General features: G+C 36.1%; 1 protein-coding gene across 2 annotated transcripts in view; it reads left to right on the top strand.

The window, feature by feature from the left end:
• ELP4 (elongator acetyltransferase complex subunit 4) overlaps window positions 1–14,334 on the top strand; it is a 131,250-nt gene that overhangs the window by 1,166 nt on the left and 115,750 nt on the right. For both annotated transcript variants that reach the window (XM_031607402.2, XM_090140129.1), the window contains exons 2-3: window positions 4,197–4,232; window positions 13,737–13,858. In XM_031607402.2, coding sequence (XP_031463262.1) covers window positions 4,197–4,232; window positions 13,737–13,858 — 158 coding nt within the window. The remainder of the gene's footprint in view (window positions 1–4,196; window positions 4,233–13,736; window positions 13,859–14,334) is intronic.

Genomic DNA, 14,334 nt, shown 5'->3' with positions numbered 1-14,334 from the left:
TAAAATGCCTCTTCATTCTCTTGTAAATACTCACTAATTTCCCGACATAACAGGTTTTAAATTTGAACATCAAGAACGTTCTTCAATCTTAGGAATGTAAATTTTTAAAAATACTTTTTAAATGGTTTTAGCATGTGGCATCTCTGAAGACCAGTAAACTCTATATTCCCATGGTTTTCCCTAACTTCCTCTCCCTTAAGTCACTGAATTCTGGGTCATGAAGACTCTAAGGTCGTGTGCCCATCACAGCGGCCCTTCACCAGGCTCTCTTAAGTTTTTGCATTTCTTCACATCCTTTCATGTCCAGAAGCTGCAAGCGAGATGCAGCACTGTTAGCACCGTGAAACTTAAACATCACCTGTCTGGTATTAAATGCTCTGTTTCAAGGTGCTTTAAAAAAGGTCACAGATACTTTCTGAAAACAATGGGGGCACTTCTCAAGTTGCAACATCTGTTGTGTTTCTGTCCTTGAGGCCTCAAATCCCATTGCTGTAAGTAGCAGTGCGACAGTTACTGCAATTGCTTCCTTGTCTGCATGTAGTACTGACTCCTCAGTCAGTACTGGCAAAGAAAAGTTAAAATAACCAATAGAAAGAATTACAGGTTCGCAGCAGTTTTCTTAGGGAAATTGAAAATTGTAACTGTTCTGAGTATTTCAATGTTTCTGTTACTTTTTCCTGCAGTGTTTTTTTGCCTGATTTACTATTATTACTCATTAAAATACAAATATGTAACCATAGTAACTGCAATAGTTTTACATTCCTTCTGATAAAATATACTTCTTTAAACTCTTCGCTCTCTCATACCACATACAGCCTGTCCTCTGCCCTGAGTTTGCCTTTAGCATCCAGGGTGTATGCACTTGTGTTATTGCTCTGGCTTGTAGGAGACACCACAAGTGATGAGCTGCAAAGACAGCTTGCTAGAACTTTGCATTGGCATATTGTCTGACAAATGTTCTCTCTTGTACAAACTATTTAAAAACAGCAGGGACGCTACTTCTGTGAGGCTACAGGGGAGCTTTAGATAACTGGGACTTTAAGTCATTATTGCCATGAGGTAATAACTTTGCTTGTGGCTATTTTGATCTTTTCCATGTCGAGCTGTGGTTTAGCAAGATCTCATAATTTTGAGCTGTTTCTTTCCACGTGCTTTGTAAACTGTGTGTTCTGTCTCCCTGAAGAACTGAATGCAGTGCCTGTTTAAAGCATACTTTGTATCAACCATCTGCACCATTGCTGATTTGGGGACTTTTTTCCTTTCCTGTTGCAGTAGAACTTTTGGGTTTGTAAAAATTGGTGAATTAGAGCGTGGGTTTCATTCTGGTTTTCAAATAAGTAGTGCTTAGGTGTTTGTTTGTTCTAGGTATCTAAGAAATGTTTGTTTACTTGATAAGTTTACAAGAACTATTGAGGATTTTGTATGTAAGTGGTAGGAAAAATTCTTCACAACGAAGGCAATGAGGCACAGGCTGTCCAGAGAGGCTGTTTGTGCCTCATCCCTGGAGGCACTCAAGGGCAGGCTGGGTGGGCCCTGGGCAGCCTTAGCTGATTGGGGCCACCCAGCCCATAGCAGGGGATTGGAACAGGGTGGGCTTTGAGGTTCCTTCCAACCCAAGTCATGCCATGATTCTATGATCTCCGTTTAAATTATTCCTGATACGCTGAGATCCAACTATGAAATTAAAAGTTCACTAAATGTTTGCACTGTGATGTGCCATTAAAACTGTTGTGGCATCATGACACGGGAACAAAGTGATTCCGTTGGTTTGGGTGCAGGCATTACAATGGAATGGTATCAGCACTGTTTGTGGCTTTTGTACAAGCATTGTGATTATGGTACTCATGCTGTGACCATATCTGTCCCACTAATGCAGGCAAAAAGTATCTCTTTACTTGTTTGATTTTATGGTCTTGTGTCTCGCAATTTATGGTCTTTCACTGGCTTTTGCCTGTTCATTTGATGTAGTTTCTTTTGTTTTATTTTATTTTTTTTTAACAGAAAATACAAGATAACCAGCCAGAATGTTTTATGTGAGGTGTTGATCTTTGTAACTTTGTAACTTTGTAAATGCGCTTTGTTTTGGCTGTTTACTCAGCATGATTTATAAGCCATATCCTTTTTCTTGACCTATACAGAGCAGAGCTTGGGGCTGAGTATTTTATGACTACTTGGTATGGTTTCTTCGTGTCACGTCCAGAATCTTGACTTTTTATAGTAGGCATCAGCTATTGTTATGCTAATAATGCATAATACCTAGATTGCTCTAATACAATTTATTACTACTCAAAGAGGACAATGAAAAGACCTAATTTCTAACCTGGCCATGAACATCATGGAGATTTCCCTTTAGTTGTGTAGTTCTGTAAGCAGCATCTAATGTTCTGCAACTGCAACTCTTCCTCATTTATCTTTATTTATTATGGTAGCTTGCTTCTTGTCAGATATTTTTCAAGTAAGAGTCCTTCAGAAACGTACTAATATTCTTTCATCCAACCTGCTGACATTCTTCTGTAACTTAATTTTGGACTTAGTAGGTATAGGGTGAAAATGGTAAAGGATGTATATTGTTTGGAAATCCTTCTGATGTGATATTCTGTATAATTGTACTGCATTCTAAGTCATCTGATGGCTCTTATTAGAGAATCCATAGAAGTGTAGTCACATAGTGGCATTAAGGAGTGAGAAATTAGTTCATGTAAATCAGTGATGAATGCAGAATCCATTGTCTCTCAATCAAAACAAAGGCTGCTATAGTTAGTTTTTTGGCAACTGCTTGGCCTATGGGAGAGAAATTTGCTTTACTCTTTATCCTGGCTATAAATCAACTTCAGAGGTTCTGCCAGCAGAGCTAAAGGTGAAGAAATTCATCCAATCCCTACTGGAATCAATTTCAAGTGAAGTTTAATGAGTGCTTGAATTGATAGACTGAATTACTTTGTTCACCAGAGTCCATCTTCAGAGTCCAGAATTGACTTCTTGCATCGCAAGAGTTGGGTGGTGTGCTGATGTGATTCAGTTTGCTCCCAGCTTGCTTTCAGAGCAGGAAGTAATTAAAAAGACATACTGCAGTTTCCTTCAAACGAAGCACTGTGGTTGATTGGTTATGTATGACCATCCCAATGCTTCTTTGGTAAAATATTTGTGATCTGCCTTCAAGTTATTTCACTATATTCTCTCTTGGAATTCAGAATGTAAAATTGCTTACTCATCAGATAAAACAAAATATGAGTTCATCTTTCCCCTTCTCTATTAAAATTCCCTCTTGGGACAACCATTTAAACCACTGCTACTTAATTGTACCTGCATTCTCTTTGAGGAGCAGATAAATCAGAGCAAGAGTTCATAGATTATCTTCTTTTTCTGTTGAGATGGACGGGATAAGAAACCTTGTACCAAAACATATTGGATGTTTCCGTCATCTGTGATTGGAACAAGAGCATTGATTGCAACTATCTAAGCAATGAGAAAAAAAAAAAAAATAGTAGTTTCCATCATAAATTGGTCAAAATTTATTCTGAAACAAACATTTAAATCATCTGCATTCACAGAGTGGTTGCTGTGTCCAAGGCATTCTGAAGAAGATGTTAATCATCTTCTCAGGTTTGTGTTACAGTGTTAATCAAGCATCAGCCAGGCTCTTACTGTATGGAACCCTCCCTGCCTTATTGCTCTGTCTGTTGGCAGTAGCATGATAAAAACTATCGGAGCCAGGATTTTGCCTGGGTGACTTCAGTGGGAAGTTGTGAGCATCTCAGTAGGCCGCTCTGCATACGTGGTGCGTGGTGCAAAGCAATATTGCCTGCTACTGATTAACATGGGCTTCATTTGGAGAGTATTTTGTTACTTGAGTCATCCAAGGAAGAATCCACTGGCTGAGAGCATAAATCAGTATTGTGGTACTTGAGTATGGTTGTGCAGAGCTCTGCAGGATCTTTTTACGACGATGATGATAATACAGTATATTGTGAAAGTAATTGTAATGTGTAATATATAATTACATGTAATGTATAATTATTTCATAATAGAGAATTGTAGGAAGTATTGCAAAGGTAATTAAAATGTTGTTCACTTTTATATTTTTAAATTCCCCGTTATCACCTTTCTTTGACTTATAAACTAAGAAAACTTAATTGTTCTCTAACATAGTATTAAAATGTAGTCTTACTTTATTCTTCATTTTGTTTTCTTTCCAGGTGGAGGCTTAGCTGTTGGAACCCTTCTTCTTATTGGTTAGTATTGAATATATGAATACATAAAGCCATATTCAATCCATTTTGCTTATTTCCATATATTACATAACCTGTCTTTTTAATGTTTATTAAGCTGAGAATTTAAGAATAGGTGTTTTGTCTTGGGTAGCCTGCAGAGTGGACTTTTCTCTATTTCAAGAATGACTGGAGATGGATCAAAACCCTGCTTTCAGACAGGTCTGAGTTTCCACGGGAGATTCTGTTCAAAAGTAGCATGGTTAGAAAATTTCTGAACTTCCTAGGACTTGCTTGAAAAGATACAAGGTTTTCTAAATGATTCAGACTTCTTATCATAACAAATCGATTTTCTTTTTAAATTGACTTTTTAAGGAAGATGGGAAATACAGAATCTTTTAATGATTTGGTTGCCAGAATTGGCTAAGAGAAAGCTGGTGGGAGCCTGCTTTCTGTCAGAAAGAGAATAAGACAAACTGAGATGATTAAATAGGTTTCAAGAAATTTCCCTTTGCAGACTACATCAAAACTGTTGCATGTCTCCATTGTCGCTGAGATGCCCAGATTTCGTTTCTGTTTAGGTCAAGGTGTATCAAAGGATAAAAGGACATTGTATGCATATATCCTGTCTTCATACCCTCAGGGTATGTATGGGAATGTAGAGCCAAGAAACACTTCCCAGGTTCCTCGACTAAAGTGTAACAGCCAGAACTATGTAAAGTTAGTGACCTGATGCCATTTATTCTGAAACATCATTTTTTTGCAACATTGGACTTCTGCTCTACAACTTGACGGCAAACATAGAAGATTTGATTAAAGGTCGAGGGGGAAAAATAATGGTTGACTGGGTCTTGCTTCTAGAAGCACATAACCTACATAGAAATTATGCTCTTCATCATATGGGGAGCTTTATATTTAATTTGCTTTTCATGAGAAGTTAACTGTGTAAGGCTTATGTGACCCTTCACTAGAAGCTGAACAGCATTTCCATTTTCCCAGTGAGCAAGGTAATTTCTCTAATTATGACTTGTTACATTAATTCAAATTCTTAGTTCTACGTTTTAGCTATCATTAGAGGCTGTTTAAAGACAGGTTGCTATTGTAGTGTATCTTAGAAAATCTCAATCTTTAAATAAAACCCTATAAAGTTCTGTATATTGTGGTACAGATCTAAGTAATTTGAACATTGCCTGCCAGAAAAAAATCACTGACATTACCTAATGTCTTGTAGGCCACCAGCTGTTTAGAGGCAGCCATTTTAATTTTTTTGAGAATGCTGAATTGGTACACCAGTTCACCAGTTCAGAAGGTGTCCCAATTCCTCTCCCTGTTCTTGGCCATGACATCTTGTTGTTCCCTGGGCTAGAACTAGTGCTTTTCAGTTCTTGCTGAGCTGATTCAGCTCTCTAAGGTGGAAGAAAACCAACTCAGCTGCAGAAAAGCAAAGACTTTTCTCTTAGCTTAGAGACCTGAGTTGGCTAACTAATGTATGAGATGAGTACCTGAGCCAGCACAAAGGGGGAGAGAAGGATTGCAAAGTCAGAACTAGAATCATAGAATAGTTTGGGTTGGAAGGGACCTTTAAGATCATCTAGTTCCAACCCCCCTGCTATAGGGAAGGACACCGCCCACTAGACCAGGTTGCTCACAGCCCCATCCCACCTGGCAGAAGAGAGTTTGGCCTTTCTTGGCACAGAGAATACCAGTTGAGTTTGTTTTTCTCATTGAAATGTTAACCACGTTTCTCTGAACTCAGGACCAGTGATTGAAGTTTTATGTCTTACTGCTGTCAGTGTAGATCTTACTTTTCTTACATGGTTTGAGAAGAGCTGCAGTCTTGCTATCAATAAAAGAAGGAGGAAGAAGTTAGAACCTGTCATGTTTTTCTGAAATCACAAATTATGAAACATTTTGTTTTGTTTTCCCATTATAATATTTACTGTCCCTGCCACTAGAAGAACTGGGTGGTATCAAATGGACCAATTAGCTATAACATCAAACAAAATAAGGTGATGGTTCTTTACACAGTATATAATTAAACGGTGAAATACCTCACCATTGTGTGTTATGAACATTAAAAAAAATCATGGTCTCAGTGGGAAGTTAGGCAACTGCATAGAAGAGAAAGCTTACAAAGTGCATGGATACCAAATTCACCTTAGGAAGTCCTTGAACCACAGTGGGAGGCTGAGTAAGTGCCTGGTTGAAGCGTCACATTTGCTTGTTCATTTATTACCTTTTCTTCTATATCTGCCTTTGGCTACTCTTGAGTGTGGGTTAGATATCCATTTGATCTCATATAAATGACTCCAAATGAAATGAATGCAAAGAGAATGAGGATTTTTGTTCTAATGAAAAAGATGGTGAGACACGGTGATTTGAAAATGATAGGATTCTTACCTGGATTTTTTTCCCTCTGACTGCATTGCTGTGTATTTGTGATCTGCTAGTAAACTTAAAGAAACATGAAGGAGAATTTCTCTTTCAACTTTGAAACTATTTTTTTTTCCCAAATAAAACTTTCCATATATTATTTTGAAACATATAATTATATACCAAAAGCCTTGAAGGGAGAACTATATTTATTCATGACTCATTAGTCTAAAAACTTTTAGACTAATTTTTAAAGATGGTGCAGGTAGAATTGTAACTGCATTGTTAGAATATCCTGTCAGTATACAAAAAAAATCTGTCATGAGATTAGTCTAGGCAAGCTTAATATTATACAGGATTGAAGCTGTCAGTGATAAACCTCCTAGGAAGATCCTTATGCATTGTACTCCGAGTGTTATTAAAAGGTTAAATTCTTCTCCTTCCCTTCAACATTCTCTAAGGCAGAATAAATTGCATTACTTTTAGCTTAGCTTCCTTTGCAAATTAAATGCTCATCTTCATTATTTGACACATTATCTTGGTTAATTTAACCAAATAATAGTAGATTCAGGATATTAAAATATTTATTTTATCTGTTGTATTCTAGAGACGTAGTAATGGCACAGGTTACTTGATAAGACTAAAATATTGTTTGAATTAAGTGCTCAATTTTCTTAAATTTAAATCATAATAACGAGCATCATGATTTCCAGTTGGACTTAATTCTACAGTGTGTTCTTTTGACAGTCTTTTATTTATAAGAAAATTAGAGAGTACATGGTTGTCTTACTCAAGATTGTGGAGGAACAAGAAACTTCCTGTTTATTTGTTTTATATAGTGATATAGTGAGTTGGGTTTTTTTGTTTGTTTTTTTTTAACTAATACTTTAATTTCAAGAGATGTTACCGTACATGGATTTATAAAAAGTGGTAAAACAGCCATCCCAACTCCTGAGTGAAATGAAATTTGAACACTATCAAGTTGTTCCATGTGACTGTGCAACCTCTTGTTTGCTGTCTTGCCTTTAAGTGTTCCAGATTTGCTTTCCAGAATTCTCCCCCTTCATACCAAAACAAATAGTACCACTGCTCATTAAGCACACTGCTTTCCTCCCACTGCCTGAGGTACACAGACCTGTTGTATGTTACCCTTAGGAGGACTTTTCTGAACAAAGTTATTTTCTTTTTATAAACATAAGCCTTGTTTGTATAACAAACAAACTGTATAGTGAAGGACTGTGGATCTGCCATGGATACTCTGTAAGACCTCCTTCCTACATACCTTAAAGATGCTGTAGCCTTGACAAGGTCACTGATGGCTAAATGTTTTAAAGATTAGCAGTGGGAGGGTTTTTGTTGGTAGCTGAGGTCATTTATAAAAAGTTAATGTTGTTTAGTTAAAAGCAGGTCTGTACCTGTTCAGTCTAGGCCTTGAAGCAGTTTCAGCTACTTTAATTAGCTACTCTTATTTTTGTTAGACGTGCTATTCAGCCTTACTGTTAAGGGCCCTCCTCACTTATCAGTGTAACTGAACTTATCATCTTTTTTAAATTGAAAAAGATAATCTCCAGAGAGGTACAAAACCTCTGTGATTTGCTAAATATAATTAGACAAAATACAAGTTATCAGATTTTACCTTTCTGAAGTATGGCCAAATGCCAAATATCATGACTTGGATGTTTGACAACTCACTTTGGACATGTGCTAATTAAATGCAAGTGACACAGAGCATATCCCCTCAAGCTTTGTAAATGCGGACATTAGTAAAGTATCTTTTAAATGGAATTTCTGGTGATTAAAATAATCGCATCTTATAACCTGCAGCAATTTGGAGAAATGTTTCATCACTTCACAAAGACTCACCTTGGGTCACAGTACCGTACCATACAGCTATCTGGGGAAAAAATGATCAATACTGATAGGCTATGACAGGCTTCTGGCAGCTCCAGGGTAACCTGTCTGCCTCTGTGCAGCAGATTAAAAAAGCTATCTGTACGTTACAATGCTGCAGTTTTATTTTTTTTCCTCTTGTAGCTCTCATCATCTTAAGTAATTAAGGTACAAATGATCTCTGGAGTTTTTCAAAGACCTTCATGCCATTCAATATACAGACATTTAGCAGTTGTAAATGGAATTTATACGTCTGTGTTGTCTTACGGTCCATTTTGTTCCTGGCTCTTTGTTACTTTCCAAGTTTTGGTGCTTTTCCTCAATCCCATCCTTGGAACAGGAATACTTCTGATGCAGGGGGATCGCTTAGGGCTGGAGACTTTTTTGTTAGTAATGCCTCATATTATAGACATCATTACGTGAGATTTTAATTGCATTTCCTCTCTCATACCTTCTCTTTGTTTTCTGTGCTCTCACTAAACTCCATGCTTTAAAGTTTTGTATCTAATTCCACAACCCACTGATCCCTCTGAGTAGTACAAGGCAGTCCGTGCACAAAGATGTTGAGAATGTCTCTTAAGTGTGCAGTAATCTGCACAGTGTAGGGGTGAGAAGATCCATAAATAGGAATTGGTCTTTCTCCTTTATTTTCAACGTGGTTATATGCTGGAATTCACAGTGCTGGTACTGTGTACTGCTTTTTCTTGACGTCTGTTTTGGCCATGAAAGCAAGTTGTTGTGGAAAAAGGCCACTACATAATGGTCACAATAAACTATTTTGTGTTTTTATCTGTGAGATCAGAAGAGGTTTTGTCCTGTAGACAATATGCATAACTTGTAGGTAAATAATCTCTTTCCCTCGTATAGTTTCACGCTTCACTAGTTACTCACCTGCTACTTAGCTGCAGAATACTCTTTGTTCAAAAAGAATCAGAGAAGGCTATGGACTGTTGTGTGACTTGTGGTGACTGGGCCCAGAAAAGAGACTGCAGCTGCACGAGTCTCATTTGTCTATGCGCCTTATTAGCTAGCAAGTGAACTTCACAATGAAGGCTGCTGGTGGGACAGCTCTTTAGTAGGGAGGCTAAGAATAAAGATTTGGGCTTTTCTTAAGTTTCTTGGCTGACTGAGACACACTTAAGTGTTGGTTCCTACATGTATAGAATGGAGATGGTCCTTTTGGTGTAGTTTTGGAAGAATAAATGTAACTGTTGAGAATGTATCCTAGCCATCAAATAGGAAGCCCAAAAGTTATCAGCAAAGAAAAACACTTGTAAATATTTCACCAAAATTATCAGCAAAATAATCAGTGAGCTTCTGAAATACCTGTGCTAACTGATTTGTTTGTTTATTTATAAAAAGAAAGCTGTACCCCTATGGTTTTGAATAGTAACATAACTATTGAAGCCAGGGCACAATGGATGCTATCAGAAAAGCCCCATATGGGTGCACTTTAGATCTTTTGAATACCACAAAAGTTTAGTGACCTAGAAATGAATCAATAAAAAGCCATCCTCTATGTGACAAATTGAAGAACTGAGGGATTCTTACAGATGCATTGACTTTAACAATTCAAGATACACTGTTTGTAAAGGCTTTCTGAGACACATTTAATCCTTTGAGTACTGTAGCAGACCATAAGGTGTTTTATATTTAGATCACTCCCCAGTAGTTTATTTTCCTGCTTTTCCTCTTAAGTTTACTGTTATGAAAATCACAGTAAGAAGATAAAGGAAAAGCTAATGCTAAAGTGTTGTTCTCTCACACCAAATGGAAATGTTTTTCATTTGATAAATTGAAAATTCCTCATTGATTTGCAAAACATGATTTGGAAGGGTGTGTCAGTGTAAAACCTTATTTAGTCCTGCTACACTACAAATAAATCTATCACTTAACAGAATAAATTATAAGGATAAGTCAGTGAAAAGGTTTATATCCTGTTTCCTGTCACTTTGTTCTTATAGTTCAACTTCATCATTTCAAATAAAATTTGAAGAAAAAATTATTTTTAACTATTCCAGTGTTATTCCCTGTTAGTCGAGTTACATCATCAGCAATGTGATTTCTTAGATATACCCAAGTTTACGGACTTTCTGTCTTATGTTTGGTTCAGCACTAAGTATGTTTTTGCTGTCTAACGAATAATTAATTTTAAAAACAGTGAACCAGAAAGACTCTTTGTATAGTTGCACACTCACATCCAAACTTAACATGCTTGAACTAAATGCGATATTGGCTTATTCTCCATTAAATATGAGTTGAATCTTGTTTGTATTCAATACTATTCAGTGTTTCTATGCTCCAAATGATGACAGTGAACTTTAAGCTGTAAACAAAATAACAAATCAAGATTTTTGATCTATCAAAGATGTGGTAGATGTTACAGCTGAAGATTCTTCCAGAATGCCCATTCATCTTTCTTTTCATCTTTTGTTCCAAGGGAGGGAGGTCTAACAGTGTTGCCTCCACTGACATCTGCTGCAGTGATGTGATTATGGGGGGCTTGGTGACTTCTTCCAGGTAGCTCAGACTTTTTCCTTCTTGAAATAGATAGCATACTGCAACTTGGCTTGAGAGTCAGAGCCCCATATAAATCTGAGAGCTTCATAGATGGAGGAATGGAAGACAATGGAAGACAATATACTGAAAATAACATCAATTATACTACAGTGAGCAATTAAAGCAGGAATAACTGTGAAGAAAGCCACTGTCTACCGGGATGGAAAGCATTTCTGTTCCTGGACTCTAGTTACAAAAGAGAATTACTTTAGATATGTTTGTTTGGTTTTTTTTTCCACTTGAAGAAATTTAAGATCTGCAATTTAAATAAATTTGAAAGATAAGACTAATGCTTCTTAAAATCTTCAGTCAGCATCAGCTCTGCTTTTTGCTTCTTGCAGCTCTTTGCTTCGGTCTGTAGCTGAAGCAAGTCTTTTGTCTCCATCTAGTCTCATAAATGGATCTACATCATCTGGTCACAGCACAATGCGTGGAGCTGAGTTACTGGGAAAACAGTTCTGCAGTAACACTATTAATGAGTTTTTATGCAAGCTAGGTTAAACTGTATAAAATATTTAATTAAGGGCGCAAAACTTTCAAGGAAATTGCAGTTTGTAATTCTGTAATGCGTTTGGAAATCAGTCCTGGTGAAACTTTAATAGGGAGCAATAGCAGTAATTTGTGAGTACTATACTTATCACAGAACTGATATGTCCATATTTTTCACTACTTTATTTTTAGTAAGATAAATATGAAGATGTTACTTTAATGTCAGTGTGTTAGTGGAAGTAGTCTAGAAGGCGAATCTGGCCTGTGAGGAGGTTAACAGTCTCAAAGATATATTCATACAATCTGAATTCTTGAAACCCTCAGCCTACAATAAGCTGGATCTATTGCTTGTAGTAGTAGCAATAGCATAGCAATTGTTCTGTTCCCTTTGGTCTACATAAATATTTGGTTTTTTGTAGCTTCTTTTTTTAGCTACTGTGTTGTGATGCATTTTTCTCCATCTGAAGATATTGGTTTAGAGTTGCATTTAATTCATTTCTTTTTCAATCAAATTTCCTTTTTTGTGAATTTTAAGAAAGGGAAGTTTTATCATAAATATTTCTCCTTCACAACAGCATTGGTAATCTTGAAGCTGAAGGGATTATTAGGAAGAAGAAAGAAGTGAAAGAAAGAAATCTGCCAGATTACTGGCTTATATCTTTTATCATTTAAGAAAAAGAAAGAAGAATCCCATTTACTAAATTTAAGAGTGAAATGAGAAAGCAGGAAATAAATTGTTTATTTGTGCCATAGAGGATGTGAAATGTTTCTGGGAGAATTTCTTCCCCAGTGAATCTGAAAACTTCAGTTATAAATTTCTTTCACTTGTTAATCTAACTATAGAAAGTGTCAGTGCTTGTGCACAGTATCAGGAGTGCAGCAGTGAAACACTATTTTTCAGTGACTTGCTTCTTAAGTTTTCCTATTGCTTTTATGCTTCTGTGTTCTTTCTCCTTTTCAAATATGCATCTTTCTTCCTTTCCCCCCATCCCACTTCATTTGTTTTTCTTTTTGTTTTTGTTTTTTGACTGCTAAATTCTAGATCATACCGTTCTGGTACATATTAAATGTCATTTACTTGTTTGTTTATTTTTAACAAGTTGAATCTGAGTAACATTTTTCTCATTTTCAGCCTTTGGTTTTGATTCTAATTGTTTTTCTTTTAATATCTTCATATATGATTTGTAATAGGGAGGAAGTTGTTTCCATGTCACGCAAAGAATGGAATAAGAGTACTGTTGGTTCTGCATAAAGAAAATCTATCTATCTAATTGGCATGATTTTAATTTTACTGGGAATTAGGCTATAATACACTCAGGAATATTTTGTGCAGGCTGTTAATATTACCATTGTTTATATTTCCTAAGAATAGAGAAAATCAAGAGGCAGTTCAAATTTCAGAAGTTATTTACTCATTCATTTTTCCCACAGTTTTGAGTGATGATAAAATTTTAATTGTAGAAAGCTCATTAAGACATTCCAGTACTGATAATTTCTGATAGTTAACTTGCAACAAAGAGGTGCAGAAGGAAATGTTTGCCTTCCTCAAGTCAGTGGGATTTTGTATGTTGATTTCATTAGGGTAGTATTCACAACATGTGTTAACAACTATTGTCTCACCTCTTAAACAATAAGCTCATATGTCTTTTGAATGTGTTCATGGTTCTGCTGTGGATAGCTTTTAAAAATGACATTGCCTGTGAACAGTTAGTTGAAAATTTTCTTTTGAAGACTCGCATTAGAGATTTGCTGGGTTTTTTTCTGTTATTTCAGTATTTCATTTTGTGAAATAAGAAGCTTTAGCATGTATAAAAAATTAATAGATATTCTAAGCAGGTTTATCAATGCTTTAAGCATTAAGGATGTAAATGCTACCATGATTTTAAGAGATGAACAAAAGCCATTCCAACTGAACCATGATTTCAGACTGCTTGGTTGAAACAATGGGAGAACTTGTTGTGAAAATAGCACTGTTGCTTTATGTCATCCATTTCGTACAATCAGCCATGTGAGTAAGAACTATTTCTCCTGGAAGATTAGGAATACACCATTATCAAGTGTTACTTTTAAAACTTTCTATTCATACTGTACTTATTATCTCAAATCTACATTACATAGACTTTTTATAATGAAAATACAGGTGGGTGTTATTATTTTGCTGTTTGTTTGTTTTGGTTGTTTGGAATTTTTTATTTACAAACATTCTTGTTTCCACAGAGGAAGATAAATACGGTGTTTACTCCAGTCTGCTGTTGAAATATTTTCTCGCAGAGGGAGTTGTCTGTGGACATGACTTGTTTGTTGCTTCTGCTCAGGACCCTCCAGCCAACATCTTAAAGGTAAAGACTGGTAGCTTTTAGCTAGTAAAGTTCTAATTTCTTGATGAATTTAAATAAATTATCAAGTTTATATAGTAACAAATGAATTAATGTTGGTGATCCACAAAAATATGTTTGGAGTACAGAAGTATTTACACTAGCCAGATTTGGGAATTAAATTTAACTTGCTAGCCTGCTTCTGCAAAAAAAATGCAATAAGATCCTCCTGAGGATCAGTCTGGAAGCCTACTTATCCTTCATTTTGATTTTGGAGGAAACTCAGGCAGACGAGCTGGCTAAATTGAATAGCTTGAATAAACCCAACTGCTTCCAACAATCTAAGAACACAAAGTAGTGGAGCAACTTCTAATATACTGGGGAGGGAGAGAAGCAGCATTTAATTTTGCACAGATATTTTTTGCAGCTTCCTATAAAAAAGAAGAATAGCATTTAACATCTTAAAGAAAAACCTCCTTTATTCAGACTTTTTATTCTGA

This window comes from Phasianus colchicus, chromosome 5 (assembly GCF_987193195.1).
Source record: "Phasianus colchicus chromosome 5, bPhaCol1.hap1.1, whole genome shotgun sequence".
Classification (NCBI taxonomy): domain Eukaryota; kingdom Metazoa; phylum Chordata; class Aves; order Galliformes; family Phasianidae; genus Phasianus; species Phasianus colchicus.
This window is presented reverse-complemented; position numbering and strand designations above follow the sequence as displayed.